This window comes from Melanotaenia boesemani, chromosome 3, assembly GCF_017639745.1.
Source record: "Melanotaenia boesemani isolate fMelBoe1 chromosome 3, fMelBoe1.pri, whole genome shotgun sequence".
Lineage (NCBI taxonomy): Eukaryota > Metazoa > Chordata > Actinopteri > Atheriniformes > Melanotaeniidae > Melanotaenia > Melanotaenia boesemani.
Window position 1 is genome coordinate 6649601 of NC_055684.1, and position 12290 is coordinate 6661890.

Here is a 12290-nt window from a genome sequence, read left to right on the forward strand (position 1 = left end):
TCTCCTTGTGTAGCTCAGGATGGAGGGTTGAATCAAAGAGAAGATTTGTTGGTTTCATTAGCTAGGTAGTTTTTTTTATAAATTGGTTTATATGGACATAGTTATTATGAACTGGACTAAAGTGGATCATATGATGAATTGTTAAAATTGGATTATAACTGGACTACAGTTAATTAAACTGTGTCTGCAAAAGTGACTTGAGATGACTTTGTTGTGAATTAGTGCTGTATAAATAAAGCTGAAGCGAGTCGACCTGACCTGACAACCACTGGACAATAGACAGTCCAATCAGCAGCCGTGTCAGACACAGTCATACCACCCAGGTAGAAAGAGTTGTTTTCTTCTCAGTTAGTGCGGCCGGTTGAATATTGATCAGATCAGTTGCTGCATCAGGCTGGATAAAACCTCCTGATACAAGTATGTAGCCATTGCTGGGTGCTAAGTGTGAATTCTTTTATTTTTTTATTTATTATTTATTAATAATTATTTTTATTATTCTTTTATCATTTTTATTAAATACATCAAGCAGCTGAGGTCAAAACCTCCCAGTCTTTATGTTGTTTGGTTATTTATTTATTTTTTGTTTTGTTGTTTGTTTTTTTCTTTTTTTATTAGTGGTCCTTATTTGTTATACCGTCTTCATGTTTTATTTAAAATTCAGTTCAATTTAATTCAATTCAATTCAATTCAATTCAATTCAACAAGATGTCTCCTTAGTCATGTGAGTTGCTGTTGCTATGAGGTTTGACATTTTGCATTTAGCTGTGTATGTTGTGAGTATGACAAATCAGAGCAGCTCACCTGTTTGGTACTTGAGCCGATATCCAATCAGAATGCCGTTGGGCTCCAGAGGTTTGTCCCATTCCAGGTAGATGGTATCCAGACCTCTGCGGTTGATCCTGAAGAATTTTGGAGCATCAGGAACTACAAAAATCCACACAGAAGACAAGAAACAAACGCAGAGTGAGGAAGTTTTATTTATTCATTTATTTTCTTTTTTCTTCATTGCCAACAAAAACAAAGGTATAAAGGTAAGTAAGACAACAGCTAATGGTTTAAGATGTAAAAACTTAAGAGCCACATTTAACTGACATCAGCTCATCGTAGTAGGAAATACTACAAAACACCAACACCATGAAGTCTGGGTGAACCATGTCCTCACCTCCCTCCATGGTGGTGAACTCCACCTCGTTGCTGGGTTGACTCTCAAAGCGGTTGTTGGCCACAACCATGAACATCTTGTATCTGGAGAAAGGCACCAAGTCACTGAGCATGCCGGATGGTTCTGCCACTGTGGTGTAGAAACCCTTGGTCATCTTTTTCTTGCTGACCACCAGACCTGGAACCTGACTGGACTCCCGCCAGTAGTACAGCTGGATGGTTGGAGAGGAAAGAACAGGTGAGACAGGAGGAGGTAAAAGAGGTTTAACTGCTAGAGAAACTTGTTTTCATCACAGCAGCTGCTGCCAGGCTCACCCTGTACTCCTTGAACTCCCCGTGGACAGAGCTCAGGTCCACAGGCTTCCAGTAGATGCTTGCTGTTTTGTCTTTGACCTGTGACACCCGCAGGTCTGTGGGTGTTTCAGAGGGTTCTGAACATAGACAGGAACATGATATGAGTGAGAAGTCAAGACAGTATTTAAAACTCCTTCACTGGGTTTACATCTTTACTTACTGTCCTCTCCAGAGTAACCAATGACCATGTTGGACTCTGGTCCTGATCCAAAATCATTCATGGCTTGGATTTTGATCTCGTAAGGCACATAGGTTTCTGTGTTGTGGACAACATGAATTGGCTGGAACGTGGTCACGTTATTCCACTCCTCCCCGGAATCTTTCCGTCTCCACCAGACAGAGTAGTGCAGGTTTGGACCGTTTCTGTCCAGATCAGGCAACGACTGAGGAAACACAACAGAAACCCTGAACATCCAGCTGGGAACATGGTGGTTAGCCTGACATTATTCATTTAACATCAGAGGATAGTTGTTCTGCTTGGGGAGGTAAAAACGTTCATTTGACAGTTTTGATATGTTTGCAAAGTCTGGGCCACAACTGAAGTGGAGGGTTGAGGTGGTCCAATACAATCACACAACCTACATTATCCTAAAGATCAGGGGTGGAGATAGAAATCTAACTGGACACCCCAGGTGCCACCTCAGGTGATTGACAGAAACATATTTCCAGACATGCCTGGATCACCAGTATCACTACACCAGTTTGAAGTCAATGTTAAAGTAGTTTCCTACCTAGTCATTCTTTAACAACATTGACATTTGGCTGCACATTTCTAGATCAGATTTTGTGCCGTGTGCAAGTACAAGTACTAATGTGAGGTAAGACTAACCTGGTGTTAGCATGAAGCTACATAGCAGTGCTAATTTAGCTATATGGAAGCACTCGATTAGTTTTAAGATAATGTAGGGAAACCATGTCTTACTTAGTTTTCAGTGTGTGTATTTTGGGACTACAATCTAATTCAGTTAATCAAGATCTTCACATTGGAGATGAAAATAAACAAAAAAGATGCTCAAAGAGTACCTCAGTGTCTATGACCACTGACTAAGCTAGAGATACACGACCTAGTTTAATTTAAACAGGAGGCAACCAACAATGTAATAACGGCAGATAAAGTTTTAGAGCATTTTTGCTAATAATGTAATAAGTGATAATATGGCTGGTTATCTTGTTCTGAATGAGCATAAAACATATTAAAAAACATAAAACATTTGAAAAAATAATAACTGCAGCCAATAATGTAATCAAAAATAAATAAATTGGCATTTATTGCAGTTTTTGTGCAGTTTGCTCATCAAAAAGTAGTAGAGTGTGAGGCACAGTTGTCATATTATTCACCACAGATATGTACAATGCAGCATTCTCTCCCCTCAGTTACGGTTGTGAGAGCCAATTCCTGAATTATTTCTTGTACAAAATCTTTCTTTAGAATAATGTATTTGCTTAGATATGTAAATATGCAAATCCATTCTATTCTATTGGATGTTGCATCATAATATAAATTTACTGCATTTTTTTCAAACATTTACTTAAAATTTCTGTTCAACATTTTTCAAGGAAATTAATGAAACAGTTCAGACCTGATCTGAAACTGGAACTATCTCGAATAAAATTATAATTTCCTGTCCTATCCTGTCCAGTCCTGTCCCGTCCCGTCCCATCCCTCCCCGTCCCGTCCCGTCCTGTCCTATGTGCATCTTACCTCCCAGGCGATCTCCATATTGTCTTTTTTGGAGCCCCATCCTCGTAAATCTCTGGGAATGGCATCTGGGGCTTGTTTTTAGAGAACAGAACAGATTCATTTCAAACAGAGCCCAGAAAACAGTTCAGTCCACCATATTTAATAAATACAGTTTCTGAGATCTATTGCTTAACTTTATTTGAATAACTTTTTCCAACCCTGTTATTTGCTTGTTTCTGCCCCCTGCTGGATACCTTTTGTACTACAATAATTCTAGCATATCAAGTGGAACTGAAGATAACTCAAAATGTTATGGATGGATTCCTTACATTCTCAGGAAATCTTAGAAATGGAATCAGGAATTTAGTTGGGGGGGGGGCAACTTTTTAAAAAGTCGGAGCCGTAATCACACACTTTTAGAAAAACTGTAAGTAGGGAGGAAAGTGTAACAAAACAATTTTATAAATACATCATTGAAGAATTAACTGAATGTGTCCTTCACTTTTAAAATTGAAAATATATACCTGAATAAATTAATATATGTATATATTTAATAAAATTATATATATATATATATATATATATATATATACTTATCTTTTTTACAGCATTTAATTAATTATTTCATTACTTAATCTTATCTGTCAGCTTTATCCATCAAACCTGGTGGACAGGAAAACATGAAGTAATTAAATACTGAAATAATATATTTTTTACAAAGAATTTCAATTACTTAAAATTACATTAGATTAATTATGAATTTAATAAACCATTTATAATTTTTTCCTATTTATATTAACTACTGACATATTTAAGCAATTATATAACTAATTGTTGTGTTAATTTCCAATCATACCTAATTAATGAAACTTTATTTATTTATTTATTTATTTATTTATTGTGTTTGTTAAACTTTTTTGTTATTTAGTAATTAATCATATATTTGAAAAGTTATACATTCATTTATTTCCTATAGTACTTATTTAATGACATTTAAATGGTTGTTGACTAACTTTGTTATTTATTTAATTAATTATTTACAATTGTAATAAATTAATGACAATTAATTATTCAGTGCTGTATTCTCCCTCCATAAACCTTTTTCCTTTTATTTCTTGGATTCAAATCTTATAGAGGAAAATATATTTGTTGGCATGTACCTGAGAGGAGAGATTTATTCCTTACCTGCCCCGCTGGTCTTGTATCGTCGCGAGGATCGGCTTGGCTCACTCTGACCCACCGAGTTGATGGCAATGACCCTGAACTGGTAGTTGACGTAGGGTTTGAGCTGCAGGATGACAGAGTTCAGGTCTCCGGGGTAAGTGGACATGTTCTGCCACCTGCCAGGATCCCAGCGGTTTTCCTCAAACTGGACCAAGAACTCTGTGAAAAAACAGCTGACATGAGAGGAAATAGGCCGTGGCTGTACAGACAGACTCAGGACCAAAACAAAGCATCCCACATGACCAGTTAGATCAGTAATCTACCAAGTTACAGGCCAGCTTTTGATGAACTGTTCACTCTATAATAAGCTCATTCTTTTAAATCTAAAGTAAAAAAAAAATCTCCTTTTCAGTTTCACTGCATTTCCCTGCAGCATTTAAAAATACTAAAATTTGATGCAGCAACACTCACAAGGAGCTGTCACAAAGAAATGTTTAGAGAATAAACAAAAGACAAAGTTCTGGTGAATGGTGGGAGAACGCTTTATCGTTCTGGTTCCTTTGTTCAGCTTTACTTCTTTTCCTCTGGCTGTATGGAGGCACAAACATGGCACAAGGAAATATGTTCATACAGCATTGGATAATTATTTAAATTAGTAATATATTTACTAATTTAACATGTATTTATTCCACTGTGCCACTTTTCTCCCTCCGTAGCTATCAGGGTTGTTTGCTCTGGGTAATGTGGGTGGGCTGGCTGACCTCCTGGCCTTTAAACTGTCATTAAAATCTTTAAAAAAGAAGCAACACAAATGATTGACACCATTTTTGTTACATTTTGAGGATGAATAGATGAATTAGAGGAGATTCAGGACATTCCCAAGGACCACTTTAAAGGACTAATTTATTAAATCCTAGGACTACTTTACTTATTTCCAGGCCTGTTTTACTTATTTCTGGAACTACTTAACTATACTACTTTATTAATTACTAGGAATACTTAATTATTCTTAAGGCAACAAAGAATTGAGCCTCAAAAAGAAAAAATTAAAAAAATACATTTCTTTGTTCTTGTGTTTCAAATAAAGTTTATGTTGAGACAGCACAGAACCAAAGCTCTCATTTGTGGATTGTAACTGAAACTTTTACTATGAAATGGAACAAACATCCTTTCCAGGTTTCCACTCCCACCGACTTCAGGATAAGACCCAGGACTCCCACCAGGACCTCATATCTGCCTCTTTTCCAGATAGACCTCTAATGCCTCGTTTCCACCAATGGGTGCGAGTCAAGGAGGGCCAGTTAGGGTGCAGAAATGGTTTGTAAACTGTATTCTATTGCAATCCCATAGCCAACCGTAACCTTACCCGAGAGACGGAGTATCAGTCATATAGCCATAGATGCCTCGGCTATGTAATAGCATGACGTCATAGAGCACAATGCCTTCCCTAAAATATAACCAAAACACATCTCAGAAACAGAGGAGAATGGCGGTCATTCAACAGTTTGTGTTCTTTCTTCTTGGCGGTGCTTTGTAATGCTATTTTGAACAGAGATTTAATCAACAAAAATATCTGTTGCTTTAAACAAGGAGCCATTCCTAACTCAAAGGTATTCATTTTGTCTTCCTATCTCAGTGATAAAAGGGATTTTTTTCTTCTATTCAGACAATAATAATAGGATGTTGTAACATACCTGACATGTTGTGGCTGTCACTTGCAGCCTTCCTCAGAACCCAGGACGAGGGGGCATACATGCTCTCATACACCTGTGATTCCCTACTCCTGAGACCACCACATAGTGGGGGGCGTGGCCGTCCCAGCACATCTGGCAGGTTTGCTGGGACAGTCAGACCTCCAGAAAGCAGATGATAACACGTCACTAACGTGTCAGTGGACATTTCTAAGGAGGGCTGCAGGTGACAGCCGAAACATGTCAGGTATGTTATGACATCTTACTATTATTGTCTGAATAGAAGGAAAAAAAATATTAATCAAGAAGCCATCCTGCTTTGTTTTTTTTTTTACCAGGTCGTACATGAAGTGACTTTTTTCTCAAACAATCAATGGATTGTAGTGTGTCAAGCAGCACCCTTTTGGGTTGGGTTGGTTAGATTGGTACCCCAACAAAAGGGTCCCAACAAAGTAGGACAGGTCGGGTCAGATATTAGGGTACCCTTCCCAGTTTACTCATGTAGAAATGCCAAAAAATGCATCCTGACCAGCCCTGCCCCGACGCACACCTGTTGGTGGAAATGGGGCTTAAGAATCAGAAGCTGCCAGTCCATTTTTTGCAGCACCATTCTAGAGTCTGGAATCTTCTCAAACAAAGGAGAGTTTCCCTCCAAGAGAGCTACTTGGTTAGCCCACCTGCTGTCCTCTTCAAATGAGAAGAAGCTATTACTCTTTTTTTTCTAAAAGAGTGCCCAGCAAACTGGACACCTGGATTTAGCTGGATAAAAGAAACATTTTCAGTTCTCCTTTCCTTCAAGGGGCAACTGTTTCCCAAGAACTGTGGCAACCAAAGGCATATTGGTTTTTAGCAGTTAGCATCAGCATTATGTTTAGCATAACCAGTGGTGTAGTCTATGTGATGCGCAGGTATACACCGTATACCCACTAGAATAGGTCACAAATTTCCGTATAACCCCTAAAAAATGCTCAAAGATGCGCATGAACATGTTTCGTGACCTAACTTTCACTTTCCCGGTCATAAATTAGCCACAAAGCCGCCCGTTTAGACCATGAGGAATTCCGTCAAAAGTGACGTTGAGCCGCCGCAGAGAGAAAGCAGCTTGGCCGCCTGTCCTGATCCTGACCTGTGTTTCTTAACATCTGGTGGCTGGTTGCTAGACAACCGCAAATTTTTTTTTTTTTTTTAACTTGTCCTGTCCAGCATCATAGCAAGCAAAATGATAATCTGGTTGCTGTATCGTGCTGAACAAATTTGCTCTGCCAAGGGGAGGCCTATGGGTAAGGCTCCTCTTGATAATGTGATTAATTTATTTATTTATTTACTTTGAATCACGGAATCTATGTAATCTTGCTGGACCTGACCGGAGGGGACAGAAAAAGATGGAAAATAGCAAAAAAAGAGCAAAAGGGAAAGAAGAAAGGAGACAAAAGATCACAGACAGAAGGAAAACGACCCTTCAATCCACACCATCACCAGACAACAAACTGTTACACCTGTACATGAACACACCAGAAAATTTCCTACAACTTTTACAAAAGCAGAAACACACACACACACAGAAAAAAAAACAAAAAAAAAAAAACAAAAACAAAAAAACAGGGCTGCCAGTCATTAAGAGTTTTTAAATAATAACCAAATCAAATCAAAAAGACATAACAGCGACCAGATACTAACTCACAGGAAAAATACAAATATTTTATTTTTTTTTTTTTAATAATTATTGCTTAATATTAAAAACCCACTAGACAACTCAGTGACTGTGTCAGCATGCAGAGCATGAGAAACAAGGAGTGATCAGTGATGAAGAGTGGTGAGTGAGATCATGCAAATGCGACCTCGCCTCCACGGAGGCCAGAGGCAGACCAGGGCCTGGGCCGGGCCCTCAGCAGCAGACCTGGAGCACCAACCCAAGCCACCCCACCACAAAGACGACTCCAGCCCCACCCGAAGGGCGGCAGAGGAGAGCCCCAGCAAGAGTCCTCTACGGTCCAGGGGCACAGGCCCCAGTGGGCCAAGATCAGCAGCCGCCGGCCCCGCTAGACAACCGCAAATTAAAGAGTGGTGGATGAGAGGAAGAAGAAGATGCAGCAGCAGCAGAAAAAGAAGAGGAAGAAGATTTTTTGGGCGGTACGAGTAGTTAATGGAGAGGGAACGCAGAGAAAAAACATGAAAAGAAAACAAAGTCAAATCACACTGTTTCAGTTTGTCAGTGAATGTGTTGCTACTGGTTCTGTTTCCACTGTCGATTCAGGGGACACTACAGTTACACAGTGACGGGTGGGGAGGTGACCCTGTCATCCAACCTAGGCCCCGTTTCAGAAAGCAGGTTTAGTGAAAACTCTGAGTTGGTCAACCCAGAGTTGCGCTTTAAACTCAGTTTGTTTAACCCGCTTTCTGAAACGGGGCCCTGGTGAGTGGAATTCGTGTGTTAAACAGCAGGTGATTTGCATATTAAATTATATTAAAATATAATATATATATATATTAAAACTAGCTAACTAAAGTGGTGGTTTCATATTGCTGTTCTCTGTGTGTGTGTGTGCTCGTAGAAGAGACTTCGACCTGGCCGGTCTTGTGAAGTGAGTCAGGTAGGGGAATTTAAAAACAGGCATCTTTGGTTAGAGTGGAGAAACGGAAAGTTAGGTAAATGTTGGACATTTAAAGCTGGTAGAAACTATTTAAATGTACAAAGTTAACACTATATTAGCATGTTATTATGGTTAAATAAAAATGAAGACAATTCATAGTCATCTTAAATGTCCATTAATAAGGATAACTTGTACACCATCAGATAAACAACGTACGTGTGTTATGTGTAGTGTCATGAGGGCTGGCCTGCATCGCCTGCAGCTCAGGCAATCAGGCTCATCTGCTCCACCTGGGTCTCATCAGCACTCACTCTCCTCACCTGTTCATCATCCTACATAATCCCTCCTCAATGTCTGCTTCCCTGCCAGATGGTCATTTGCCTTCCCTGTTATTCTATACTAAATCTTGTCTTGTTCTAGATCCCTGTTGCTGACCTCGCTGCCTCTCACGGACTCCCTGATTGCCTGATCCCTGCCGGACTATCCTGAACTCTGCCTACCTGGATTAGACCTTTTTCTGGACCGACCTCTGCTATCTGCCTAGCCCCTCTTCCTGGACCTGGTTGCTGCACCTGCTCCTTTTCTGCATCTAATAAACTGTTAAACTCATCACCGTGTGGGCTGAATTTCCGGGTCTTCCTGAAACGATCATTACAGTGTAGTTGTCTCATTATTCAAGCTATTCCAAGAGTGGAATGTTTGCCTCTACATTTTTTCATGAATTTATATTTATTGAAAATGGATTTGTCTTGTTCTGTCAGTGGCTGTTCAGTGGTTAATTAAAGTGCAGCTGTTAATCAATTCACATCAAACTTTATTTATAAAGCATTGTTCTTGCCAAAGGCAACACAAAGTGCTTTATATGATGAAAAAAAAATGTATGCATATTAAGTAAAACAAGCCTTCACACACTATATGACATAGCAGTTTAAAAACACACTCATCATTGTCTCTCTCACAGTCACACAGACGTCCACATACATGCACAAACAGAGCCGTCCCCCCTCCCTACATTATACACAAACAAGAACTTCACAGTTTCTGTATCTTAGTACAAAAATAATAAAAGTAATAAACATCTGGCTTGATGCCGCTGTGAGGAAACAATATCTTGGGGATCCGATCAAACCAAGAGCCAGCTCACCCATTTCCACAGAGGCCAGCACAGCAACCACCCAGATCAGGGCAGGCCAGAGTCCACATCACAGCTGTAGGACTGCAGTGCAGGACCCCCAGCCACTGGGACAAGGGCGATCACCACGGCAACAAACCCTAGTCCAAGCAGGCAAACTCCTGGGGCGAAGGATCCCGATGAGGAAAGGAATGGCTGTTATACATCTTGTGTTGTTTACATTTAGATAACACATAACCAGTCTTTCATGACCTCAGTTATGTGTGGATGCAAACTTTAATAATTACTGTGGTGCTCATTAGCAAAGTAAACATTTATGAGCAGTTGCTGCTTTGGGAAGGCTGCTGGGGGACAGGTGTTACACCAGGACACCAGGGGTTTAGAGTAAACCCACTAGAATAAACTAGACTACACCACTGATCACAACTTAGCCTAAGCATGGTCAGCTTAACTGGAAATGATTTGCAGTTTACTTATGGTAAATAATTAGGTTATTTTAGACAAGTTATGTTATATTTAAGAATTACTCTCGCATGCTTAACTAACGTGGCTACATGGTGGTCACATAGAAAAAAAAAACACATGTTCACTGGTCTTTATGTCAATAGCAGCCATCTTGTGACTGTACTGTGACCTCCATAAGTTACATACTCTACGAGAAGAAAGAACTTTGTTCTTGTTCTCAAGGCCGCAAGAACAAGTAGAAGTTTGGTTTTGTCTGGTCAATTCATACTCCATGAGAAGGTTCATCTGCGACTGGTCGGGGATTACTGCAGGGGATGTTTGTGTGTTTATGTACAACTGATCAAGTGATTTCATACTTAACAAGAAACTGCGTCGGTGACAGGGAGGGGTTGAGCACGTAATGGTGTCCGTGTCTTTATATTCATTTACGTACTTTCTCACCAACTTGATCAGCTGTTAATTAAAGCTATCTGTATCTTGGTATCAACAGAAAACAACACATTTCTGTTTCATGCTTTTCTGCATTAACCACGCCCACTTCAAATGTCCAACCATCACACAATACTTCCTGGGGACCCACAAGAAGAAAGTTCTAACCCTGAGCCACAAGATGTCCCCAACCACATCCCCTTGAACAAAATGATGCCATTTTGTTCTCATGGCCCCGAAAACAAGAGAAAAGTTCTCGCTTCTTGTGGACGATGTATCAGCCTTAAATCTCATAGCTACTGCGGCCATCTTGCTACTTCACCAGCCGCATGGTGAAGTCCCCCATCCTGCCCTCTGTTGTTGTATCACCTCAACTTGCATTGACACCATCACACACATGCACACAAATACACACACAAATACACACACACACACACACACACATTCTCACACGAACACAGGAGTTTTGTCTGTAGTGTAGTAGAGTTCAACAACAGAATTTATTAACTTAAGTTTAACTGATTAAAATTATTATGCTTATTATCTAATAAATGTATTGTTGTATTTTTAAAGGAGAAGTTGTTGTGTGATTATTCTGTATCTATATATAAAGGTCAGCGCTCGGATTCATAGCCTTCTTTATCTGCTCTGTCCATGACATTTCTGTCCATAATTGACAGGTTCAGAGACAGACCCTCAAAACTGATATTACTTCTGGAATTCTCCAGTGGTGGCCTGTAGGTAATATTTTACATTAACTAGACTTGCTCCTACCAAAACCCAATAATTAATTAAATTAATTAAAAAAATCCAGGATTATTGTAATATGGGAAATGACCTAAAGAGCAGACAGAGAACTGGTACAGTTACCTGTAATGGGACTCCTATGGTCATCTCCAGGGATCCAGGTGAGGCGAACGCTACGGGCTGCTGGGTCTGACAGATCCAGATCCACAGGGGGGTCGGGACGGTCTGCAGACAAACACAGGATGATCTGGCTTAGATATGTCACAACCATCACTCTTTCGCAAAACACACCTGGACACTATAAATGAGTTCACAGTAAGGACTGAACACATGCATGACAAAAAAAAATAAAAAAAAAAGGTCTCTAAAACCAGAAATGAATAAAGTGTTAACAGGCAGGAAAACAGTAAGACGACAAAACTGTAAAAGAAACGACAGACAGGAACATCCGGCTGAGCTGTGTTACCTGGAGGCAAGGCACTAGAGACTGAGGGGTGGAGGAGGCCTTCCTCTGTGCGCAGGGCCAAGGAGAGGAGGTGGGGATAAAGGTTAGAGTTTACTGGTTAGTCTACAACTCAATCAACAGCAAGGCAGCACAACAGTTAATACTTCCTTTACTACACACACATGTATAAGAGTTAGCTGCATCTAACTACAGGATGAAGTTTGCACTGATTCCAGTGTTCGGATCATCAGGACATGTTTTTATTTCTGTATTTCTGAAGGAAAGGCATCAGTGCAAAAACCATACAGGAAGAAGTTAGTTTACATCCATCTTGTCCGCAGCACCATCTAATTACAATATTGTCCTGAGCAGCATGCTCACTGTAAAACCAGAGGGAGGATGTCGTGTTAAAGATGAGCTCTGAGGCACA

The 12290-nt window shown here is 39.9% G+C and overlaps 1 protein-coding gene across 10 annotated transcripts in view; it reads right to left on the reverse strand.

Annotated features, from left to right (window-relative positions):
- The window catches only part of nfasca (neurofascin homolog (chicken) a), a 106654-nt gene that overhangs the window by 35824 nt on the left and 58540 nt on the right, over positions 1-12290 (reverse strand). For 7 of the 10 annotated variants that reach the window (XM_041979788.1, XM_041979785.1, XM_041979784.1 and 4 more), the window contains 8 exons: positions 11882-11926; positions 11539-11640; positions 4382-4579; positions 3218-3288; positions 1676-1898; positions 1477-1592; positions 1163-1373; positions 802-924 (listed from right to left, as the gene is read on the reverse strand). In XM_041979788.1, the coding sequence (XP_041835722.1) occupies positions 802-924; positions 1163-1373; positions 1477-1592; positions 1676-1898; positions 3218-3288; positions 4382-4579; positions 11539-11640; positions 11882-11926 (1089 nt within the window). The remainder of the gene's footprint in view (positions 1-801; positions 925-1162; positions 1374-1476; positions 1593-1675; positions 1899-3217; positions 3289-4381; positions 4580-11538; positions 11641-11881; positions 11927-12290) is intronic. The other 3 variants (XM_041979789.1, XM_041979790.1, XM_041979786.1) reach the window with 1 other exon arrangement.